The sequence below is a fragment of the Streptopelia decaocto genome (assembly GCF_964273445.1).
Source record: "Streptopelia decaocto genome assembly, chromosome: 15".
In the NCBI taxonomy this organism is placed as follows: domain Eukaryota; kingdom Metazoa; phylum Chordata; class Aves; order Columbiformes; family Columbidae; genus Streptopelia; species Streptopelia decaocto.
In genome coordinates, this window is record NC_138670.1 from 6113499 (window position 1) to 6138997 (window position 25499).

The 25499-nt window shown below is 53.8% G+C and overlaps 1 protein-coding gene across 1 annotated transcript in view; it reads left to right on the forward strand.

The window, feature by feature from the left end:
• Positions 1-15527: 15527 nt before the first annotated feature.
• SEZ6L (seizure related 6 homolog like) overlaps positions 15528-25499 on the forward strand; it is a gene marked incomplete at both ends in the record, with an annotated part of 37357 nt that continues 27385 nt past the window's right edge. The window contains one exon of the mRNA XM_082066467.1: positions 15528-15594. Within this exon, the coding sequence (XP_081922593.1) occupies positions 15528-15594 (67 nt within the window). The remainder of the gene's footprint in view (positions 15595-25499) is intronic.

The window sequence follows — 25499 nt, forward strand, 5'->3', positions numbered from 1 at the left end:
ACTGGGATCCTGCTCAGCACAACATTTGTTTTGCACGAGATGATTACAGATGCCACGTTTGTGCATGATGCACAATTAACAACCATAATAGCACTTTGTACTGATGGAGCATCGTTCATCTCTGGGTACAAATGCATTTTTGCAGACGTTGATTAATCAAGCCCCTAAACACTCCCGCAAGGCAGGTGCTATCAATGCACACAGCGTTAGGTGAGATTTAGAGTCCAGCATGGCCTTGTGCTGAGTTAGGAAATTGCTGCTGCTCGCCATACCTGAGGTCAATACTAATGCAGTCCTCAATCCCACAGCCAGCTGGAGGCTGAAAATCTTCCTTCTAACATAGCCAAGAATCCTCCCCTGCTCAAGCACTTGCTTTCCCTTTAACTTTTTATTTCAAGACAAAGCAAACTTGAATAAATCAAAATAGTGTCTCGGCTCCACCAAAGCCAAGAGCCCCAGAGCATCCCAGACGGGCAGGCAAAAGCCCAGCAGTGACAAAGGGCAGACTCTGTAGCCCAAATCCTCTGCCAAAACCTGCATCCACCCTCCTGGGGACAGCGTGCTCATCCTCTATACCCCATAACAGAAATTGTTGAAGTGTGCCAAGAAAATAAACATGATCCCAGAAAGAAAAATGAAAATACCTCCCACTCATGTATTGGATCATCACCTTGTCAGATATCCACTCTGAGAGCACATGGGTATGAAATAACCATGAGTGTTCGAGCACTGAGGTGGCTCTGCACCACAATGAGGTGTCATCCCTGGCCGCAGTCACACTTCCAGCCCCGTGACATCTCCTGTGCAGCCCAGCTGCTGCAGTGGCAGCCGTGGCCAGCACACATTGCGCATGCGGCTGGCGAGTGGATATACAGCAACCGAGCCCTGTACCGGTGCCACCTACATGCACTGAACCTGTTTTGCCCTGTGGGGGTGCTGGGAGGACAGCACTTGCTTGTATTTCAAACTTGCCACTGCCCTAGTCAAGTCCTTTCACTTGCCTTGTGAGCACAGTCACGGATCAGCTGCCACCATCCCACTGGGCCTCATCTCACCAGCTCCTGCTGGACAACAGTGTGGGAGGTGAAGATCTGCCGTCAGCTGCAGCAAGGCAGCGACCTGCCTGCAACAGGGACCCCCAAGCCCTGTGCTGCACCCCAGGCCGGCCAGGCAACTCCTCCTGGTGCCCCAGGGACCTCCCGTGCACCAAGGCCAGCAGTGCCTGCAAGCTGTGTTGCAGGTGTCATACGATCTTGCCGTTTCCCCAGCTTTGGGGAAGGAGGAATGAACCGTGCTGGTGCTCCCAGCAAAGCCCATAGCCAAGGCAAGAAATAATTTGCTCCTCTCCCTCAGATTGCACCCCTCATTAATGAGACCATCCATCACCAGGATTTTTTTAAGCCATCAGCATGGTTCAGGTTAAAAGACTCAGCCATCACTCACAGGGACCTGTCAGCATCTGAACACAAAGGCAGTGGCACTGGCTGCTTCCCAGGACTCAGAGCAGTGTCACACTGAGTCCCCACTTCCGCCATTTGGGCTGCAGCACCGTGACTCATCCCACCAACGGCATGGCTGGTCCCAGAGCAGCGTCTGCTGCTGTGCCACATTGCGTGAGGCTTGCTGACCCTTCATCCAGACCCCGGCATGGGCCACCTTTGTGGCTGTGTCCCCTCTCTGGCCATGCCAGCACTGCAGGGAAGGCTGCGTGCAGTGGGGAACAGCCTCTGCCAGGGCTGTTTCGGGCTGCATACTGAAAAGGTCAGGCTGACACAGTGCAGTCTCTCCATAAACGATCCCCCAGCCCTGTGCCATCCTGTGGCTTGTCTCTTGAAAAACACTGGGGGAAGGAAAGCTGAGCAGCTCAGAAATGAGAACGCACAAGGGCAGAGGGATGAAAGGGGATGAAAGCAGATGGTGAGGTGGGGAGGGCCCAGATATACCTGGGAGGCTTGAACTGCAGAGAATCGGTCTAATATGCGAATAAATGCATTTTCCACAGTGCTGCACGCTGCAGGAGGACAGGCAGGGGCTGCCTGGCGGGTGGCTTCTGCACGGTGAAATCAGTCCCACCCAGCACACAGGGGCATTTCTGCTGGAAACCACCACTCGTTCCGCCGGGAACCCTTCCTGGATCTGGCTAACCCATCACTGATCAACACCCACAGCTTGCAAATGGAATTAAAGCCATGATGAGTAAATTGAGACCTTTTTCTCAGAGTGGAAAAGAGCTTATGAAAGTGAGAGAATGCCAGGAATGACTGGTTTGTAAGGAGGTGTGGGACACAGCTGGGAGCCAAGAGGAAGCTTACACAGAGCAGTATCGGTAGCAACACGGTTCTGTGGTGTGGATCCTGGCACTGCACCCTGGAGAAAACAGCCACAGGGACCACACACCATTGCAAGTTCATCCGTAAACAGCAATTAGTGACAGCACACAAGCATCGCTCTCTAACACCCTTGAAGCGCAGACTCAGCAATCCCTGCCTTTGGCAGAAAGGCTGTTTGAGGCTGTTTGAGAGCATCGTCCATGGGCTCCTAGGCACAGGGAGCTGTGGATGATCACAGAGGGCTTTGCAGGCCCAGAACAGAGGTGTCACAAAGCAGGGGCACGTACACTGCACAAATCTGCCACCACATGTACAAAAAAGGAAGCAAATGCAAAGGCTTTACAAAAAGTCTTAATTTTTGGAGACCCATGAAAGAAAAATTACTGTCCATGGTTACAGATGTTATATTATTGGTGTTACATGCTCAAACCCTTGGTTCCAGGCACAAGGGCTTGTACAGCTCATCGTCTCATCACCCCCAGAACCACACACGCAGCTGGGGAAGGTCTCTGTGACTTGGGGCTGCATCATTGTGTCCAGAGATCGCCCCATCACCCCTTCACGTGCACCCAGCCCAGACACGCGACCTGCCAGGGCCAGGCTCTGTGAGCCATCAGGACACATCGCAGGGGTTCGCACACGATGGGGACGCTGGCAGGCGTCTCTGTGCATACACACACAGAGTATATGTACATCCATCCATACATGTACACATGCAAGCTCAGCTCTTCTACATTGACATGCATCCGACCTGCACCTCTCTGCAGAGCTTTACATCACAGACTTAACGCTTCCCCCTCCCCAGGTAATTATGGAAATGGTGATTACATCTAACTCTTGCAGAATTAGCACTTTTCTTGGAACAGCAATGACTTCAGCCCCAGACCCACAGTTTTCCTGGCAGATGTCAGCAGAAGCCGGATCAGTTTGTGACTGTCCATGGCTATGTGCCATAGCCAGAGGAGAAGTCCCAATACCATGGGGCTGGAAGGGGCTTCTCTGACCCTGCCCCTCACAGCCCCTGCAAAGCCCCTAGCAGCTATACTACTCATCTGAGGACCTGAGCTGCTGAGCAGTAATGCATTTCTTGCTCAAAATAAGAGCTCAAGAGCCTGCAAGGAGCTCACATGGAGTCAACTTCCAGCCTGGGACAAGGACACTCACCAGAGCTGCTGAGGGGACAACGGTAATTAACACAAAATCATTACAACCAGAGCAAGCAGAGCTGGAGTCTTCCAAATAAGAGACTGAGTATACTTTGGACTGGAAAGCCCACATGTTTATTCCAAATTTGAGCCTGAGTGCACATCTTGCCTAGCCCTCTCCAGTCTCCCCACCTCCCTCCCGGCCAGGTCCAACCCTGCAGCAGTGAGCAGAGCTCCCCCATCCCAATTCCTTAGGCTTCTGCTGAGACAGCACCCACACCAGGGCACACAGGGACAAGCTAGGTATGATCCTGGTATGCAAGCAGAAAGACAAACGACTCCAGGCAGCATCGGAGCCGCACACTTGCTTTGCATTCACCCCCAACATCACACAATCATTACTCTGCTCTAAACAAGCCCAGGGTAGCACGTGGGCTCTGGCACAGCAAGAAGAACAAATACATTGAAGTTGTCTGTGCAAAACTTTGCTTTCATGATAATGGACCTTAAACAGCACAGTGCTACTTTTGTCCTGAGCCTTCACTAGCCTTTTACTGAGTCATAGATCAGTCCTTTTGCACAGGGATGCAACAGGCACCCTCCCTTCAAAAACAAGCACTTCTCCCGAGGGATGAATCTGACCTTGGAAAGGTGCTGCCTCGTCTTCCCCAGGCTGGTGAGAGCAACAGGGACCAACTGGGACTGGGAGCAAGTGATCTTCCAGCTCCTGCTGCAACCACCACAGGGAGAATAGGGGATCTGTAAGAGCTGAACATCCCCAGGGCTGTGAGCAGGGTTCTGAGCAGCTGTGTTTTATAACAAACCATTTGCAGATATGCCTAAGGGGGGGGATCACCCTTTTTAATGGCTCCCAGCAACAAGCCCCAGGTGGGAGTGAGTATCTCCAGCTGGGCTGTGTCCAGACCTGCCCCTCAGCTCCAAAACCTCCTCTGTGCTGCACTGGTGCCAAGGTGGGGTGATCAGGTGGTGGCCCCCCAACAGGGCTGCCACCACCTGGACCTGCTGTTGTATCCCCACAGCCCCTCGCTGTGTCCCTCTGCTCCAGCCCTGGGTGAGGCTGGTCCAGCCAAGCTCTGGGCAGCGTGGCACCGTGTCTGTGGTGGGCAGGTGCATGGTCCCTGCTGGGCACAGCATGTTTCACGTCCACAAAGTGTCCCTGAGCAGCAGACACAGCATGTGGCTCTGCTCCAGCTGGACACAGGGTGTGCAGGGGCAGAGCTCCCCATCGCTCCCTGCTGCAGGTTTGCAGGGCAGGAGCGTGACTGACTCCTGCAGAGCCAACTGCGCCGTGCACTGCCTAGCGCAGACACCTTGTTAGACAGGCAGAGAACGTGTCGTGTGTTTGGGGAAGGAAACAAAACTCCTTATGGCGTCTCCATCTGGGCTGAAAGGTTGCCTGGAAGGAAGGACAGCCAAGTACGCAGGGCACTGGACCAGGGTGAGCGAAACCTGTCCTGCTTCCAGCCCAGCCCCCGGCACAGCTCAGCTCCCCATCCCTCCACACCGGCTGCCACTGTCCCTGCCAGTGTCGGGAAGAGGGGCTGGGAGCCAGGGGCTTGGTGGGCAGGCACCACACCACAGATCTGCTCTCCAGGCATCGCAGGGAGCCAGGAGAAGGATCAGGCTGAGAAGTGATTCATCTCCTCTGTCGAGAGCAGGAGAGAATGAGAGTATCTTGGCTCAGGTGTGGGGACTCCTGAGGGGTGGGACACGTTTCTTCAACTGCAACTGTCAGCGTTCAGCTATGAGTTGGGGTAGGAATGGTCTAACTTGCAGCTGTTCTAGCAGGGACAGGCTGCAAACACTTGAATTTAGATCCAAGTTGCCAAATAGCTTTGACACCCCAACGGAGGACAGCCCCTGCACCCATTTCACCTTGTGTTGTACTCTTGCATTTCTGAAGAGCTGACATTGCAGGAATGCAATGCAAAATCGTTTTAAAGAGAGGTATCTCCCTTGTCATGTCATTTAGCTTAATTTAGGGAGTTTCCACCTCCTGGCAGTAATTGATGCAAAGGTGCGTTTTTGGCCATTCCTGCCTGCCCTAAGGGGAGTTGCTGCAAGTGAACAAAAGAACTGACAAACTTCCCAACTTTTTCCTCCCTTCCTGGGAAACAAGTCAGGGATCGGAACTGCTCTCTCTGGTACCCATGAGCTTTTCATGACCTCATCCCCTGCCCTCCCTGGGGATCCTGAGCACCCCAGTCCCCCTGTCCCCCCATCCCTCTCCTGCCCTCTGGCTCTGGAGTCAAGTCCCACCCTGGCACAGGCGCACTGTTCAGAGACAGCTGCGTCTCAGGAGAGGTATTATTGATCTGGTGGCATCCTGAGCTGTGGCAAAAGCCTGCTGCAAAGTTTAATTAATTGATCAGTAAGTGCTCAGAGATCCCCATATGAAAGAGCCACGTAATTACCGAGTATTATCCAATGGCACTCAGAGTAATTGCAGTAACTACTGCTGGGGGTTAGCTCTCAGAGGTAAAATTACCTCTACGCTTAAGGTCACCCTCCAGGGACAGATGATATTCTGCTTGTGCCGTGGAGCATGGTCTGACCTGGGCCTGGGAAACAAAATTTCTCTCTGCATCCCCTGCGATGCTGGTCCTCGGGTAGAGGCTGGGAACAGGGGGAGGACAGTCCAGAGGGTGCGAGGTGAGGAGCTGCTTCTCAGCAGATCACAGCATCATTCAGGTGGCACAGGACCACCTGAGATCCCCTGATCCAGCCCCACCAGTGATCCCATCAATCAACCAGCACCAGCACCAAGGAAGCCTGTTTCACACCTCGGGGGCTGGGCAGCAGTGCTAATGTCAAACTGCACTCGCACAAGTGAAGGACTTTCCCTTGGGGAAGCCCTCGGTAGGGCTGGTCCCCAGCTTGCCCAGGGACCAAGGCTTTCCAGAGGAAGGCACTGGAGCCTAAAAACTGGTGGTTATGCAGAAATTCATCTCCATGTGGGTTTCCCCAACAATTCCCGGCTTTATTTTAGATTTTTATGGTCTGCTATAAAAGCAGTTACAGTGAATTATTAGACCTACATGTGGGCTGTCAAGAGGCTTCTTCCATTTTAAATCCCCCACTCGTTGCACTTAGCTGAGCCATGTGGACACATCCCTCCAGCCTCTGTGCTCTGCCTCCTATGACATGTGTGGGGCTGGACCCTCATCCCCCTGTGACCACGCTGGGCTTAGGGGTGGATAAACACACCTGCACAGAGAGGGAACGCTCGAGGGGTGTCTTTGAAAATGAGGGCTGTGCATGGGAGAGGTGATGGTGCCATGTAGGGGACAGTTATTCCTGGAGGTATCCGAGAGACACATCCACAGCCCCAGAGCAGAGCTGATTCTGTTCCCCAACAACAAAGCTCTACAAAGAGCTATGTCGCGGTTGAGACGGACAAACGACATGGACCAAGTTCTTCCAGGATGAAAGTAGTAGATGCCATTTATTGCCACAGGTGCATTTTTATACAGTTTTACCAATTCATGTGTCTCTTCACTATTGGTTACAAGTTACAGCAGTAACATGTCATTGGCTATTTTTGCTATCATCAATGTTACTCTTCTACTCCCTTCTCTCTCACGGGTACATCCTTAACATCTCCGGATACTCCTTTACTCCCATCTTTCTCACGGGTAGGCCTTCATATCTTCAAGGCTAATTTCTGTTCCCATGCCCTCCGTCAGGGAATCCACGGACCCACCGTAGTCCCCCACAGAGCTTGTCCTCTTGTGGGACACGCACACGTAAGGGAGAGAAGGAAAAGTAGCCTCTGCTCTTGCAGTTGTCACCATCATCATTACAAGTGCAGCAACGTGTTTGAAGAGACCTTTTTGCTCGGGGGCTTGTACGTACTGAGGGTTAAAGCAAGGCTGCAGCCCACAGAACCCCTTCCACGACAACTGCTGCTCTCTGCCAAGCAGCTCAGTGCCTGGCCAAGAGCGTCATCTGAAAACCCGTGGCTTCGTGCTAATTTTAACGGAGGCACCGGGGGGTGTAACTGGTTATCGCAGCTGCACACCAGCCCCATGGCCCTTCGGGTCTGCCTCCCGCCTTGCAGAATCGTGTGTGCTCCTGTGCACAGGTGCAGGCTGTGCACGGGCAGGGCTGCAGCTCCTGGAGCCTGTGCAGTGTGTGCCGTGCAGAGGCAGTGACAGGCAGGGCCTTTTGGATGGGCACAGCCTCTGCTTGTGTGTCGCAGAGCTGCAGGAAAATGCCGGGTGTTTCAGCCGAGGGAGCCTTCCCCACACAAACAGTTACCAAAAGCCCCCTGCCTCCACCCCAGCAGGCAGGTGCAGGGGTTAACGGGCAACTTTACACAGCAAACTAGGCAGAGATACTTGCAGTTTTTGGAGAGCAAGATTCCCTTCCTGGCTGGTTGGTGTTTGCAGTACGTTAGCTAATCTCATGTCAGCTTGTGCTACATCTCCTGCCGTGCGAATGCACACGCACACGCGCTGCTGAAGCCCTGCCAGGGCCCCACACATGTCGCTCCTGGGCTGCCTGCTCCTGCTTTTCCCCATCCTGCCTGCATCCCCATGGAGCCCCCAGGTGCCGAAGTCGCAAACAGGGAAGGACCGCGGGGCCCTGGTGCCTTGGCACACACCGCCTGCCACGGCACAGTGCCAGAGTCGCTGCAGAGCCAGGCTCACCGCCCACCTTTCCAAATTGCTCAGAGCAAACCCCTGCATGGAGCCGTAGCTGGATCCTGCTGGGAGCACAGAACCGTGGGACTGGCATGGAGGGACAAGCTGCCCTGGGAAGAGCTGTTGGATCCCATAGCCAGCTGTATGAAGTACTAGGAATCAACAGTGGACCTTGCAGCGCAAACAAATCCTTGTTGTCAGGACCCTGAGCAGACCCTGGCAGCCAAAGTATTGTTATTTCAGAGAAAGCATTTATATTGCAGCACTTAGAGACTGCTGGTGGGTTTATTACCAGCCCCTCATCATCCTGACACACTCAGCAGCATGAAGTTAGAGCAAGCCTTGATAACAGCCCTGCACAAGTGAAATGTTATTATTTTGCTAAGATCTCTGGGAATAAACAGGGCAGTTTCAGTGTAGGCTCACAGTGCTGCAGGACCGCAGCATGTCCGTGCTGTTGCTGGGGATGGCGACGTGCTTGAGATGCACCCAGACTCCCCAGCTCAAGGCAGAGAGCTGACCCAGCCAGAGTTGTGAGGACTGTGTGTTTTAGGGGCTTTTTTCTTAAAACAGCTGAAAAGCATCGCCCAAAGGCACTGCAGGCAGAGGGCCAGGTCTGGAGGCAGTTAATGGTTTTTCACCTACAGGAGCTGCGGAAATGCTCCCAACAAAGCCCGGGCTCTGCTGCCAAGCTCTTACAAGCTAATCAATTAAAGCATCACAGCTTGGGAGACAGGTCAGAGCAAAGCAACACAGTATGGATTTTTTTTTTTCTTTCACAAGAAGAGCTTTAGAGCAAATCCCCTTTTCCCCCACAAAGAGAGCAGCCAGCCCCTGCAGAGGAAACCAGCCCCAGGGCACCGGGGAGCACCTGCTGCTGCCCATACACAGCTCTCCCCCCACAAACCCTCTGTTTCATGGCACAGAAATCAGCATTTGACTGGCCAGCCTGCATCAGCTTTAATAATTCATCCTGTGCTGTGATGGGGGCTGCGCTGTGTAACCGCACATCTCTGCACGAGTTAACCAGCCTGCTAATCTCCTGCTTGTAAATCTAATCACTACTGGTTTTATATTTACCTGCAGGATCACAAGTGAGAATGTGAAGCAGAGACACAGCTAAGCATCAGTTCTTAACTAACTCATTAATAATTCTTCCATTTGAAGATAATTCCTTGTTGCTATTCTCTGAAATCTGTCAATGAACCAGTTCTTAACCACTTAAGATGCACTGCACTGATACTGCATCATGCTGCTTTTCACAAGAATACTGCCTGATACCACATAAAATCCATTACAATGATCTATAACACCGATTCAGATACCTTCCTCCATCAAATGTATAATCTCTTCAAAGATTACAATCAGCTGTTTGACAAAACCTGGTTTTCATAATGCCATGGTTACTGCTGCCAGTTATAATATGTTCTTTCCATCTTTTCCCTCTTTCCCTTCTTTTGCCATTCCTTTTACTTCATCCATCACCGGCAGCTGAGCTCACCTGCCTTGATGAGCATCTCCGGCATCTCAGACATTCTTCACAATCAGTCTCACTAAGAGATGCCAAATTCACCAGCTCCTCAGAGAGTGCTTTTAAAGATTCCTGTGGGGAATTCATAGGGGCCAGCTGGATGAAAAATATTTGCCTCTGGACTCAGGCACGGAGTTCAGATGCCGACTGCTCCTGCTTTACCTGGTGTAAATCCTGCCAGAACAAAAAAAAACTGAAAATCACAAGTAAAAAGTCTTTAAAAACTTTTGGACAGCACAATGCAGCAGTAAGTTATGTATCCAACAACCAGAGCAGCATTATTGCCTTGGTAAAGAGCCTGTGAAGAGCTTGGTAAAGAGCAGAGTGGGCTGGAAGAGCTGCAGTGCCAGGAGGTGGTGGGAGCCTCTCTAGGTGCTGCCATGAGGGGCTTTAGTTAATTAAGCTGTGAATTATGCATTATTTTATGGCTGAGGAATGACTGTGTCACAGGGTCAGTTAGGCGCTCCCAGGCTTCATCCCTTGGCTCCAACAACAGGACGGCTACCTGGGATGTGTCATGGGGATCCATCTATGCAAAGCTGTGCTGTCACTGGTGCCCCACACAGTGACACTGCATCGCTGAGGGGTGCTGAGGGGGGTGCAGAGATGATACTGTGGGTCACAGCCCCCTGGCCAGGTGCTCAGCCCCAAAGCCAGGGCACCCTGCACCCCAGGCTGCCTGTGGGGTCCCTTCCCCCTGCAGCGGGTTTGTTTCCCTCAGCCCCCTCCAAACCCCAATGGGCAATAGAGAGCCTGTTTTTGAGCCATGCAAAGTCGTCTTCTGTGGACAAGGAACAAGGACTTCCCTCCTGAAAGGGCCCCCAGCTGTGCCCACAGGCACTCACTCAAAGGGGCTGGAACCCAGCCTGGCCTCAGGCTCAAACCCCCCATTCAGCGCCGGCCTTTGTAAGGCAGAGCAGCAGGCAGCCTGCTCCGACAGCCAAGGGCGACAGTGGCTCTGCCATCTCGGAAGGACAAAGCTCTTTTCTGCCCTGGGACAATATTGCCACTCACCAGCAGTGCCCCCCAGCTAGCAGAGTGTGGACACGGCTCCTCAGAGCCACCATTCAGCTTCGCTACAGGAGACCTCAGCTTTCCACTCTAAAGCCAAGGTTATTTTTCCACTTCCTCTTGCCATTTAAGCCCCTCAAGGCACCATGGATGGGGGGCTGGAAGCTTCCCAAGGAGGCTGCGGGGAGGACATGCCCCATATGTGAACTGAGAGGCCTGGGGGGACCTGGCACCCCACACCTGCCCTGTGCCCCATCGCAGGAACCCCTTCACTCCATATAGCAGCTGTGGCAACCTGGGGTCCTGGACAGGAGACCCAGAGCACTTAGGGGGAGCTCAGCATATAGCCAGGAGCCCCAGGTGTTCCCTGCTTGGGGTCTGTCCTCCCAACACCTTCATCCCCTCTGCCACCCAGGGCTGCCCTGTACCCTCCAGCACCAGGGAAAACCCACCTTGCTGCTGACTGACAGCATGCCTGCTCTGAGCCCTCACCCTCTGTGCGCTGGCCCTGGGGAGAGGCACCTGCACCCAACTCACATTGAAGCCATGAGATGCTCTTCAGGGAGGTTCCTGGTATCTGAGGGTGGAGGTCTGAGCTCATCAAGAGAAACTGCTGTGCCCAGCCTGGGAAAGCCCCTTCCTGGAGCACCAGATGTGCCACCATGGCTGTTGGCTCCTGGCAGGTGCTGCTGGAGCGCAGTTGCTGCGCGTTTGCTCTCTGCATCCCTGCTCGGCTGCAGCTGCTGCATCTCTGCCTGCCCAGCACTGCTGCCTGACAGCTGGCAACAGGCTCTGGCCTGGGCTGTCCTTGCAGGGGGCACCCTCAGGGCTGGGAACGAGGGCCCAGAGAGGTGTCACTGTCCATATAATCACCTGAGACAGCCAAGGGTTCCTGGATTTAGCTGAGCTGGCTTCAGCCCCAGGAGACGGATGGATTAGTGCTGCTGCAGGCTGGGCCCTCAGTGTGGTTCAGTGTGTCTGAGGGAGAGGAAAACCTGCCACCACCACAGGAAAAACCCCTATAAGACCCCTGCCCGGACAGGGACAGCCATCCCTGGGTCGTGCAGACACACGGACCATGTCTCTTCACCATCCCCACTCCTGCACATGCAGGTTCCAGCTCAGCAAACAGCTTGACATGGCAGCAGCCCCTGGGAGGTGATGGGGTCCCATGGCCGCAGGGTCTGTCCGAGCCTGCTGCAGGGTGCTTCCCGCAGGGCAGATGTGTCCAAGGGCTCCTTGAGCTATGCACAACCTGGAGCACTGCTCCTGCCCCACAAGGTGCTGGGAGCCAAGAGTGGCCAAGGATCGATAGATGTAACTGCAGAGTAAATGCAGCAGCACTGGGCTGCTGCATCACCAGCAGGAAAATAAATGAGAAATTGATTTTCCAGGCAGTTTGGTTCTCATGAATGTCACCAGCTGTGACAAGGAGAGCACGGGCATGGTCAGTATGGCAGGGCTGACACCCCACTGTGCTCCTGGGTGCCAGGGAGAGGAAGACAGCTGTGAGGTGGCTGGAAACTCGGGCACCCTGAAATAGGGACAAAGCAGGTCTGAGAGGCTTCAGATTCTCGCTGGCATTGTGGAGACACAGCTCAGGCAGGGAGCCAGGCAAGGTGAGGGGAGGGATGGGGAAGCACAGCACCCCCAGGTTTCCAGCATCAGCCACGTTCCAGACCATGGTGAGCAGCACTTGTCTACTCACCAGAAAGGCACCATCTTTCTTGTAACGTCTTATCTTCAAGCTCCTCTTGCTAAGTCACATCTGACTTAATTATGGTAATTAAGATTGACATTAATACAAGATTAAAATGTGAAATTAAAATTAGCTGTGAAACTTATCTGAATTTTTACTGTGCTTATTGATTTTCTTCACTGTTAATCAAAGGTAACTGCCGATGAACATGGTGCTAATTAGAGCAATGCCCACTAAAGTGGCCTCAGGAGATGCTTCTCTTTATTTCCTTTCCAATAGCCCAGCTTTCTGACCACGCAAACCTCTCCAGCCCTGAGCGCTGCTGAAGGAGCAATAACAATTCCTCCTTTTCTTACGTGCACCCCCGTGGCTGCCTTGGTCTGCCTGCTCGCGGGGCTGCTGTCTCACCCACTCCGGTCGACAGCCCTCGCTGTACGCAGCCGGGCTGCCTGCATGGTGACGCATGGCCATGCACAGTGATGTGCAGCAATGCACGGTGATGCACGGTACTGAGGAGCTGTTCCAGCTGGAGGGGGCTTGGGGTGGTGGGCCCCAGACACAGGTAGGAGTGTCCCGCTGTTTTGACAGGGGCAGCAGGCGTGTGTTGACCAGGGCAGCGCCGCAGCTGCCGGCTCCCCCGCCGCACGCATCGCTGTTGTTTCTCAGACTGAAATTTCACAGGCCATTAGGCCTCAGCACTGGCTGCGCAGGGAGGCTGTGGGAGGAAAATTATTCAAATCACCCTGTTACACACCAGCTATGGGGAGTGCATCCTGCGGTGCATCCTGCCTGTCCCCTGCACTCCCTTCCTCCTACCCAAAGCCTTCCAGCTCATCCAAGACCCCAGAAAAGCCACTGGAGGGGCAGGGTGGACCCAGCACCACTCTGAGACCCCCCCCAACTCACTGAGCAGTGCCATCCCCAGCAGCCCTGCCCCCCGTCTCTGGTGCAGGGGCTATGGGGAGTCCAGAAATGCACCCCAAGAGCTGCACTGGTTCTTGGAGGACGAACAGCAAACCCCAGCTGGTGCCAGGTACAATGTCCCGGACCCATGGGGGGCTGCACTGGTGGGGAGGGGGCCCCACTGCACTCCCTTGTCCCAGCTGATGAGCTGAGGCTTGAGCTTAACTGTTCCCTCTCCATCACTAACAGTTTTTGCCACTTAGTGGGCATTTCTGCATTGCAAATACAGCATTTGTTCTTTTTTCCTGCCTGTTACCATGGCGCTGGTGTTATTATCTGGCTATCTTAGGAGTTTACTACAATGCAGATGAACACAATAAAAATCACTCAAGGAAAACTGCTAAATGAGAAACAACTTTTATCTTTAATAACGGCAGGTCGGGAGGGAAGCCGGGGATGGAGCAGAGGGGGGACCAGAGCAGGCTGCGCTCACTCTGCTGCAGATAGCTTTGTTAGACCAAATTAAACCTCTGAGCGAGCGAATCCCACTCTGTATATGAAAATGACAGTGTTAAATAATACACTGAACCTCTCAGTGATTTCTCTCCCTTTCTTATTTTGTCCTTCTCTCGCCTGCTGCCCAACTGCTCCCAGCTGGCAGCAGCGAGGAGTGACACAGGGAATGCAAATCGCCCTGCTACCCGCACAGCCTGCTGCACGCTCCTCGCAGTCCCGGGCTGCTGCTTCTCCTGCTTGCACTCTGCACAGCCCAGCAGCGAAAAAGGCAGCAGGATCAGTCCCCGTGTTTGGACGGTTTCTTGACTTGATGTGTTCTGCGTGGTGGAATTTGTAGTGATACCAGTATGTGATTATTGTTGCTGAGGTAACCAAATCAGTGTAATTGCTCTCTCAAAGGTAGCAGGGGCTTCTCAGATGGCAGCATCAACAAACTGGCTATCTGGGGGAAAGGCTGGCCCTGAGCTTGTGCTGTTTGACACTCATGCCATGCTTCATGACATTGTTCTGGCAGTTCGACTTGACAGGCAGAATGGCCAGGAGGACCAGGCAGCTTTCACCATGAGGTGGTTTACACTAAATATTTCAGGGGAGGACTCAGGATTTCAAGACAATGAAGCCTCCATTTCTGTTCTTATCAAAGCCATTGTAATTACAGAGTGTGCTCTGATGGTCTCAGGAGGGGTTTGCTGGAAGCTCTCAGCTAACTGTAGCTGCTGGCGGCCCGGACACGAGGAACAAGCAGGACCAAACTGGGCAGGGAGTTCTGGGGGCTGTCAGGCCCGTGGTGCTACCTGTAGGCAAGAAGGTTGAGGATCTCCAGGGCTGAGGCTGGGGTGCTGAGTGGGGACTGTCTGTGCCTTGCTTCTTCTGCTGTAGGGCTGAGGACACTCCAGGGCTCCCACGTGGCCACAGCGCCAGCCCCAAATTGCAGAGGGGGCCCTGCACAGCTTCCACAAACTGTGAATTCTCACATGCCCAGAGCCCATCACCCCAGTGCACAGCTCCCTCCCAGCCTGGCTTTGCTGGCACCGGCAGCAGGACCAGACCCTGCTGCACCCATCATGCCAAGGGGGACATGGGGCCTGTATCAGCACCCCCGTAACAACACTGCCCTATTCACAGCCTGCATTTGGGGACCCTGAGGGGAGGGATGGGGGGAAAGGCTGGGCTTGAGTAGGGAGGCAAAAAGGCTTGGGGTGCTAAGAGTGGCTTCTGGTGCTGAGGGAGTCTGGGATGCTGAGAGGGACTTGGGGTGCTATGGGTGACTTGGGGACAAGGAGCAGAGAGACGATACAAGAGACTGGGCACAAGCAGAGATGGTGGCCCACAGCGTAGAGCGCTACCCATGCTGGGGGGCACTGGGGCTCCGGGAGCCGGGGGAAACCATTTGAAACCGTGGGAGCAGCGAGGCTGCAGGGAGTCTTGGGGGGCTGCGGGGAGCCCCGGGAAGCCCCGGGCCGGGGAAAAGCAGCGGATCCGTGAGGCTGGGCCGAGCCGGGGGGGCCGGGGGAGCCGCGGGCGGGGCCGGGGCGGCCGCCGGCGCCCTCCCCCGCCGATCGTTCCGCTCCTCTCCGCGCCGCTCCGCTCCTCTCCGCCCTCCGCCGCGCCGGCTCCTGCTCCGGCGGCAGCCCCAGCCCCCGCCCCCGGCCCGGCCCCGCTCCGCTCGGCTCGGCTCGGCTGGCAGCAGCGCGGAGGCTCCGCCGCGCCCGCCGCCGCCTCACCATGCCGGGGCCCCGTGGGCTCTGCCTGCTCGCCCTGCTGCTGGGCAGCCCCGCGGCCCCGCGGCCAGGTAAGCGGGGCGGAGCGGGGCGGAGCGGGCCGGGGCTGCGGCGCGGCGCGGAGCGGGGCTCCCCGGGCACGGCCGCCGCCACCGCCGGGGCCCTGCGGATCTCCGCCGGGGGGTGCGAGCGCTGCCGAGGAGGGGGCACTGGCCGGGACCGGGCGGGGGGAATGCTGCCGTGAGCGCGGAGGGGTGAGTCGGAGCGGGGAGGGGGCAACCGGCACGGAAGGGGCTACTGGAACCGGCCGTGACACCCTCGATCGGGAACCTCCCGCTTCTGCGGCTCGTCGGGCCGGGCTGAAACTTCGGGCGTTGCTGGGAGCGCGTAGCGCCGGCACTGGCAGCGGCACCGGGAGGCACCGGGAGCGGCACCGCCAGCGGGAGCGACACGGGCATCGGGAGCTGCAGCGGCACCGGGAGCGGCAGCGGCATCAGGAGCGGCAGCGGGGCCGGCGGCCGCTCAGCACCGCGGAGCGGGGACAGCTCCCGCCGCCGGGGCCGGCTCTGCCGGAGTCGCTCCGGGCAGCCGCGTCCCGACGGGGACCCGTGTGCTAACGGGGGCCGTGCCACACCCTCCGCCGCCCTCCCGCGGGGAGAGCAGCCCAGCCTCCCCAGCCCCTGCTGTCCCCAGCCTCCGGTGCCTCCAGCCTCCGGTGCCAGGTTCCTGCCCGTCTTCCCGTCCCACCGGCTCTGGCATGCAGGGGATGGCCGTGAGTGTTTTCCCAGGGGCTGCATGTTCACTCCACGTGTTTCACGTTTCCAACCAAACCCACTCCCTCTCCCTTTCCTGCTGCCGCGATGACAGACCTAAGAATAGGCTTTGGGACCCATTTGTGGGTGACTTGACAAAGTCATTGCAAACTAGCTCGGTGCTTAAGGATTGCTAAACCGGTGCCTGTCCCTGGTGTCTTGTAACTGGCAGGCTGTGGGGACGGGGCACATGGGTTTTGCTGTGGTTACCGCTGCAGACTGGTCAGAGGGAGAACGGGAGACGCCAGTGTCTGCCTGTGCTGCAGTGGCTGTGCAGGGCCTGGCAGGCTGACCTCTGGGGCCAATTGTGTGTTTTTAGCAAAGAGTAACAGCTCCCTGTGTCAGGAGTGCTGTGCAATGCTGCCTGACCAGCTTCAGTTTCTGTTCGTGTGTCCAGATTGCATTAAAAGACTTGGACTTTTTGGTCTTAAACCTGGCTCTCCATGGAGAGTTTATATGACAGAATCCATCCTTCTGTCAGGGTAACAAAACAGAAATGGGTGTAGAATATGGCACTTTCTCTCTCACTTGCATGTGTTGGTTTTAGTGTATAGACATGCATGTACATACAGAGGAATCAGATCTGAAGTCTCTGTCCACTATCACATCCTGTTTCAGCATTGGAACAAACAGAATGATCCTTCTCTCTGTCGTGTTACCCAAACGCTCTTGTCCAAGCCATGGGTGAGCTGCTGCAGGAGATGTCTGTGTACAGCGATAGTCCCCGTGCCACCGTGGGGGGTCTGGGGGAGCTGGGCAAACAAACCGAGTGAGTGCAGGGCCCCGTACGGGGCTCACAGCTCTGCTGCTGTTGGGAGCACCTGCTGAGAGCACAGCTCCTCAGAACAGGACTGGCCCTTATGGCAAGTGCGATCTGTCATAAATCTCAGGGTAGGAGAACACAGCGTACCGAACTCCTCTTTCCTTGGCAGCGAGGGAGCTGATAAATAGTTGGCCCTGTACGAGGTTCGGTGAGTTATTGCTGTAAAATCCCCAACTCCCGCACACACAGCCCAGGAGCTGGTAGCAACGTGGCAGCTCTACCCCTGCCCGGGGGGAGGCTTGTGGTTCTGTTTGCAGGAGGTCACAGCTGCGGCCCCAATCTGTAAACCCTGCTGTTCCCAAACTGCGAGGGGGAGCAGGATCAGACCCTGCAGAGAGATCGTTTGCTGTGCTCCATCTGCCTGCTCTTTTGGTTCATTCTTTCAGGAAACAACCAATTTCACATGACTTGCACCGATCAGTTGCTCGGCTGGTGGCTCTTCGGTGTTTTGCACTTGTGGAGCCATTTAGATCAACAGGGAGGAGGTGTGAAAGCCTCTCCTCTCGGCATCTGCGTGCACCCACCCACCAGCACAGTGCGCGGCAGCAGAGGCACGTCCCTCCGCCAGGACTGGTGCCAGGAGGCTCCGGGCAGCTGCCTGCAAGGAGCATGGCCATGGGCAGAGATTAATTTAGCGGTGTGTGAATGCAGCATGTGAACAAGGGGGGTGCAGGCAGGCTGGGTCCAGTCTGGCAGCTGCAGGCGGAAAAGGGCAGCGGCGCTGCCTGCGCTGACTAGAGGTGGTGATGGGACCAGCAAATCCTTCCTGAGGCTGCGGTGTGGGAGCAGAAATGGGGTGCTGAGCATCAGGCTCCACCAGAGCCCCATCGTCTGTGCTCCCCCTTCTTTTCTTCAAGGCCTTTGGACACCGCCAGACTAGTTGTCACCGCGGAATGACAAGCCGCACAGGTTCACCTGGCTTTGTGGTGAGTGCAGCACCACAGGAGAATTGTTCCAGAACATTAGGTGTGTCCAACAGGAAGGAGAACTCGGCCAGGGCTGCAACAAGTGAGCAGGGCTGTGCCGCTGTGATGGCAGTGCCCAAGCGGTGTCACCCCCAGGGTTGAAGTGACAGCAGCCAGGCTGCTGCGGGCTGCACGTCCAGAGATAACGGGGAGTGGAACTTGTCTGATGGGGAGCTGTCAGAGGCCACAAGAAATGTCTCCTCTTCTCTCCTTCTTGGCAGAAAGAATGAGGAAAGTCTGGATCAGTAGCAATAAAATGAAATCAATATCTCTTAGCCCTCTACTTCTCCTGCAGTATTGCCATTATGAATATATAAAGATGCTATTTAAAGCACACATTTTGTGGATATTACAGTGTCACAAATGTTTCCTTCTACACATTTTTAACCTCTTTTTCAGTGAGGAATTTGATACAAGTATTTGGGGCTGAAGAGGCAGCTGTAGACCAATGAACCTGAACATGCTCATTTGGCATACAGAATGCTGCCCAGAGGTCATACAAAAGCAAACCATGTAAAAAGCGCAGAACATACTGGTGAATAATCCATCCCTTGTAGCTGTACATCAGCTTCTGCCCGGTTCAGAAATTGATCGTTAATAAGTCATGGATGAGGCAGCACGCAGAGGTTCGGTGGGCACTGCTGGTGGGTCATGCAGGGGTTAAGAACACCCAGTGGTGAATGGTCCATCCTGCCAGAGTGCAGGTGGTTTCACGGGTATTCCGGGTCATGATGCTTCATTATCCCATTTTGTCCAAACAGATTCTTTTTAAAATGAAATGGGCTCTGTGTGATTAAATAACATGCAGCTTTTGATCTTGACTACAAGCAGCCTCAGAAATGTGTATTTTACATCCTCTGTCATTGCAATGAGTACAGCCAGTTCCAGTGGGCTTTGAGGGAAAAAAAAGAATAACCTTCCGCGAGCAATCCAAAAGTTATTTACTTGATGCGATTTTATTTTTCAAATATTTGAAAGCGGTTACTGAACAGTAAAATACGCTCCAAGGAAATCCTGTTACAAAACACAGGCTATATTTTAATTAGCATAACATGCAGTTACATGGCTGGAACTGGAGCCTGCCAATAAACGTATCTTTCGGGAGTTCAGATAGATGTCTATAGAAAATACAGTGTGAGCACTGGCTTTCCAATTTTCCAGTCCATCAGGATGGATTTACACTCCTGTCAGGGCTATGAAATTGCTGAACACAGGGCTGAGGGAGCTCTGTGTATTTAACCGCTTGACTTGCCAGGCACAGGGTGCTGGGTGAGGCACAAATGTGTCCCTGCTTCGGCCCAAGGGTCCCAGCAGCTCTGGGGGGGGTCACCTGCCAGATGGGCAGGGTGGCAACAAGCACATGGCCCCCACCCCTTAAAGCTCAGCAGAGCCAGCACCAGGATGGACAATGCTGGTATGGAACACAGCACACAGGGCAATACCCAGCCATTCCCCTTCCTCAGCAGAGCCACATGTGGGGACAAAGGCATGTTTCCAGCAGAGCATGACTTGGGAGCAGAAACCCTGGCATGCAACCAGTGCCAGCACCCATGGCAGTGGGGACAGGGACCTGCCACCCCTTCAGCCACAGCCTCGGGGCATGTGTGTGTCCCTGGATGGGGTAGTTAGGTCTGCCAAGGGTGGCAGAGCTGCAAAGAAAAAAATATCTTCAAACTCCTTATGTTGGCTGTGCTGGCACAGGACCAATGTCCCTGGACACACGTCTGTGCCACATGCTACTGCCTTGGAGACAGAGAGCCAAGCCCAGAGACAGGAGGGCTCTGGGGGGCTGCAGTGGCACGAGGAGGGGCTGGCATCACTCTGATACTCATTAACTGTCTTCCATAAGATTCCTGGGACCCTCCCAAAAGGACCTGCTTCACAAGATCATTTTTCATGCTGACCTGCACGTGAGAGATGCTAGATGGGATACATGAAGGGGACCTGCGTGATCTGAGTGCCCCAGCTGCTCCGCAGTCCTGAGTCCAACTCAGCACCTGGGTAACTCTATCTGCATGAGCCTGGATGAAATAAGGAGAAATGCTTTGCAGAAGGCAGCACTTTTCTGCTGAGGAAAGGTGTCCTTCCTTTCAGAGGACAGGCTGCCAGCTGCCTGTCTGTCTGTCTTGTTTCACAGCTTGTTAACAGATCAGTTTTTACAGATGTTCTTGCACAGACCAGTGGGGCTGGTCTGCTCTGATCTGCATCCTCTGGTGAAGACCCACTCGCTGCAGCCCTGCCCCAGCGGGAGAGGAAATCCCCGGACAGAAGGATGCTTGCCCTGCACCCGAGCCTGAGCCCAGGCTTTCAGCTTCTGCCCCAGAAAAAGCTGAGCTGCTCAGGCAGGACAGGCTGGTCACCCACTGCCATCCCCACAGCGATTGCTGCAGCAACTGTACCCCAGGAAGATGAAAAAAGTGGAATATATTAACTTCTGATACTTGCAGCAACCCCCTTGTCCCTCAGCTCTATCTCTCAGGCTTCATCTGTAAGGATTTCAGAAATCAGAGGAGGTCCACGGAGCTGGGCAGCTGCAGGAGCCGACTGGAGCCTGGAGAGGAGGAGGGAACACTGGGAAACTCCTGGAGAATGGCTCATTTTTCAACACAGAGTCCCCGCTGTGATCAGGTGGGCCTGTGTTCCCAGGGTACTGAGAAGCTGCTTCCCCTCTGTTCCTTGTTTCACTTGCTGAAATCCATGGCCATAGTGCAGCTGAGGCTGAAGTACACCCGATGCAGGCAGAGAGCATAGTCCCAACTTAGCCAGCTTTTTTATTTTCTTTTCCTTCTTTTTCTTTCCCCTGGGGAGAAGCCATAAAAACAACTGACCAAGAGGGACCTGTGTGCTGGCTGAACCCAGAGCTTTCCAGATGCGAAGCAAGGAAGTGCTGCCTGGATTCCCCAGGTCTGCATTGTGCAGGGACAAGCAGAGATTTATCCAGATCCTTCTCCCTTTCCTGTCCCCAGGATCCCATCACCTGCAGCAGAAGGTGTTCAGCCCTGGAGAGCTGAGGGGCTTCACTTCAAATCCCCTCAGAGAGTGCCAAGGGGCACAGAAAGGAAACGGTATTAGCACCCCCAGGACAGATGGCTGCAGTGGGAAGATACAAGGAAACCTCATGCAACTGAAAGCCAAGCTCCCAGGAACAGCAGGGAGGGAATGTGGGAGCAGCCTGGCCACTAAACCCAGCTCTGGAGGTGCGATTCCAAATGCAAAGTGTTAGTCTGGAGAGGAAATCTGGTGCCAAATGCAAATGCATCCAAAAATTCAAGTGCAACAGAAGGAATATCTGTGGGATTGATCCCAGAGCAGTGTGATCTGCTTGGCAAAAAGGATTTTCATGTCTGTGTCCATCTCACCGTCTCGCACACTTGTGCATGATGTGCTGAAGCAAGGACCTGTGGGAGCTGTGCTGGGAGAGGCAGCTCAGCAGGGATCACCCCAGAGAAGGGACAGCAAATGTGCTCCCCAGGGCTGCCAGGGGACTTTGGGTGATGTGCTGCAGCCCATCAAAGAGGGAATTGCTGTGGGGAGCTGCACAGAACGGGCAGGAGTGAGGGAATCTTCTAGAAACTGGTCAATTTGGGGTGCTTTCAGAGCTAGTCAGAAGGGCTGAAAATATTTAAAATTCAAGAGAGAATCTCCATCTGACATTTTAGGGTGGATTAATGGAGCATGTCAACATTTAGTGGATGAGAGCCTTTCATCTCAGGTAGATGGGTGGCTGGGGGACAATACCAGAGGAATCACTCCTGATGTCCCCTTTGCTGCCCTCCTGCAGCCCAGCAGCTCTTCCCCAAACCATGGGGCTGCAGGACAACCTGCAGGAACTGGGCTTGCATTTTCTCATAAGGATTTAAATGCTATTTCAGATGTTTAAAAAAAAAAAGCAGTCCCCAAATTCAGCACCCTGAGATGTGGAAAACTTGCTTCCTAGAACACATACAGCACACAGCCACCGTCAGACAACAGTTCTCCTTGCCCCTTACCATCCATCCAGATTATTCATGCAGCAGTTTTTAAATTGCTGTTGGACACTATATTTACATAAATATGTGAGCCAATGAGGTCTAAAACCTTGGTGAGCTCTAAATGGTGCATTAGGTTTTGGAAAGAGGATTTTATCAATTTACTGAGAGTACAAATCAACAGAGCAGAATTTACAAACCCATCAAAAAGCGAGGTGACAGTTTGGAATTAATCCTCTGCCCGAGGCACACAATGTACCTCCACAAATATATCCCAATATAAATATATTTGAGAAATAGTGAAGGAAAATCTAACTTCTAACGCCTTTGTACGCTGCCAGCAAAACGACTGCAGCGTCATCAGGGAGATGAATGGAGCTAATGTCATCGGGAAGGTGCAGCCGCCTCCCGCTTTATTTTTATCCAAGGCTCCATCCCCAGCCTGAATTGAAATACTTCAATTTGTCTTTGTGCCAGAATTTCCCCCCCAAAATCTTTTTTAAAGCATAAATGAAGAAAAAAGCACAATTAAGTGTGGTTTCTTTGCACACCCCCACCACTCAGAGCAGAACCAGTGTGTGATGGGGGACATGAGGCATCTGCCAGTGCCCCAGGGCTGGATGGTGCTGGGGGGTGACTGTGGCGTTGGGATAGTAACTGGCACTGTATGGGGACATTTCTACATTGATAGGGATGGGGTCAGGGCTTTCCCAGGGCTCAAGGGATGCTCCATGGGCTACAGTACCCAGACCAGTAGCAGCAGCTGCCTTGAGGAAGCTGATCTTCCCAGTGTTTGCTGGACAATGGCACCACTGCTTGCACAAGGAGAGAAAATGGGTTTTGGTCTCCCAGCCAGTGCAGCATCCTCAAGGCACCAATTCCTGCTGCTCCTGGGCCTGTGATCTGCATCTACCAGGAGAAGATACACAGGATCCAGGCAGCCCTGGCCTCAGAGGAGCTGGACTTGCTCTGTCAGGGCTTCAGCACTGACACAGAGATGAAATCAGTGAGGCAATTTCAATTAGGAGCAAACTTTTCAAGCCATCTAATCATAATAATAATAAAAAAAGGCTTCTCTTCAGCTTTTGGTACACAGAGGAGCCCGTGCCTGGCAGCGGTGAAGTGGCTCTTTATTGTGTAGATGAGTGTGAAGGACACGGCTGCATTCCCACCCAGGAATGCATTGAGCCTTTCTTGGAACTGGTGAGGAAAGGTGGGAGGGAAGGGTGCAGCAAAACTGCAGCTGCAGCCTAATGCTCTCCTGAGAGTGACACAGGGGAGGATCAGCCTGCTCCCCCAGAGGCAAATCTTTAGTTTTTCCACTACAAAACATCCTTTACAGCATCTAAATTCAAAACCATTTTCCATTCCTCTAGCTGGGGTTTATCTAGAGTCTCTGCAGCGAAAGACAACTGCACTGCAGTCACCCAGCACTCTGCTCCCCAGCCCTGGGCATAAGCCACCATAGGTCCTGGCTGGGACCCGTCTGGCAGAGCCCCAAGGGCTCTGCTGGGTGGCACCACCTGCACCCACCTTCCCCAGCCTCCCGCTGCCCTGGCATGTGCCCAGACCTTGCGCAAGAGTTCTGAGGCTCCACATGCCCACCATCCTGCACCGCTGGCAGAGCGAGGGCAGAGACATTCCAGGGTGTTGCAGCATGGCGAGGGGCTGAGGACACCAGCTCAACACCATGGCAGAGCTGGGAGCTGGTGGGATGGCTGCACTGGCAGCATTGCAGCTGCACCGATGGCCTCAGCAGCAGTGAGCTTCTGGGAGCCAAGCTACAGCACAACCAACAGCTCACTCTGCTCACCAGTAGCCCAGCAGTTTCCTGCAGGCTCAAGCGTTACACCTGGATCTGAAAAACAAAAAAAAAAACCCTCGAGCCTCAGGAATCAGCAAAATCACCTGTTTGCAGCCCCAGCATCGCCATGTTAGCCATCCATGCTGTGAGGAGCCAGCTCTTGCAAACTAAAGAGATAAAACCAAGACAGCAGAACCACAGGCACACGGATAAGAAGAGGCAATGCTGGGGTGCAGCAGCCCTGGTCAGCCAGGCACTGCTGGGGGGGGCAGCTCATGCTGAAACACACTGGGAGATGCTCCGCAGTGCCAACCACCCAGCTCTGCTGGCGGATGCAGCACAGGGCGATTGCGACTCATTATTGCTCGTTGGTACATTGTCACCCAACCGCACAAATTGAATTGAGTCACGGCAAATAACATCTCCTCCAGTGACTCAGATTATCTGCACTGGCTTCCATGGGCAAGGGCTGTATTTTTCCACATTTCTGCTCCACATGCATCAAAGTGGCCTCACAAGCAAAGTCTTTCTTAAATTACAGAGCACTACGTCTTTGATCAAAACAAGCAGCCTGAACAAATAGCAAAGGCAACAGCCTGCTTAGATCCAGGACTATGAGCCCAGAGTCAAAGTCAGTTCTGGAAAAGGCATTCAGCTCTGAAAAATTCCTTTGCAATACCCCCAGCACCATTCTTGCCTACAGTCTGGAACATTCACTGATGGAAAATTCACGTTACAAGTTTATGTTGAACCTGCTGCTGCTCTTCCCACTCCCATGAACTTGGCTGTTGAGTTTCTCACAACCCACAGGCTCCTGCCTCCAGCTACTGCTCCAGAAACGCTGCTCCGGGCTACGCTGCACCAGGCAGAGCCCTTCTCTGAGTGTTTAATATTGCGTGTCAGAAAGGCAATCCTTAAAAACGGATTTATTTCTCAGATGTGCCTATTTTAATCATACTACACTGCTATCAAAAGTACATTAAGAATTATGATTACCCTGTAGGAACATAAACAATAGCAGCCGTAGAAAAAAAACTTATCCAAGCTGGACAACACACTGTTTTTTATAATTTGCCGATTCGTTACCTGCTGGGAAGAACAGAGTCGGGCACTTTCTCACCACATTTCACAGTCAGCAGGGTGTGTCAAAAATAATAATATCTCTAGGAAATAAGCCCAGGCCCCAGCAATATGACATGCATGTTTTACAAGAAAATATGAGGAACATCTGACAGAGCCCCCTCTACTCACACTGATTCAAATATCAAAGCTCGTCAAGTGCCACTGATCCCGGAGCCATCCAGCCGCTGTGATGTCGCACGCTGCCAGAGCTGCTCTGATGGGAGCAGAAAAGCTGTAAACTGAAGAGCTTTCCCCAGGAGAACCTGATGGTCTGGCACAGCCAGATCCAGTCCTACTCCCCAAAACAGCCAGGTAGGGCTTGTTTGGGGAAATGAGCCTCAGCACTGGCATTTGAGGGCTTTCTCATTTAACTCAATCCACCTGTGCTTAATGAGCACAACAGGCAAGCTTTCACATATCTGTGCTTTCTGATTTTTTTTTATTTAAGGAATTCTTGGGGGAGCAGGATGGAGATATTGCCA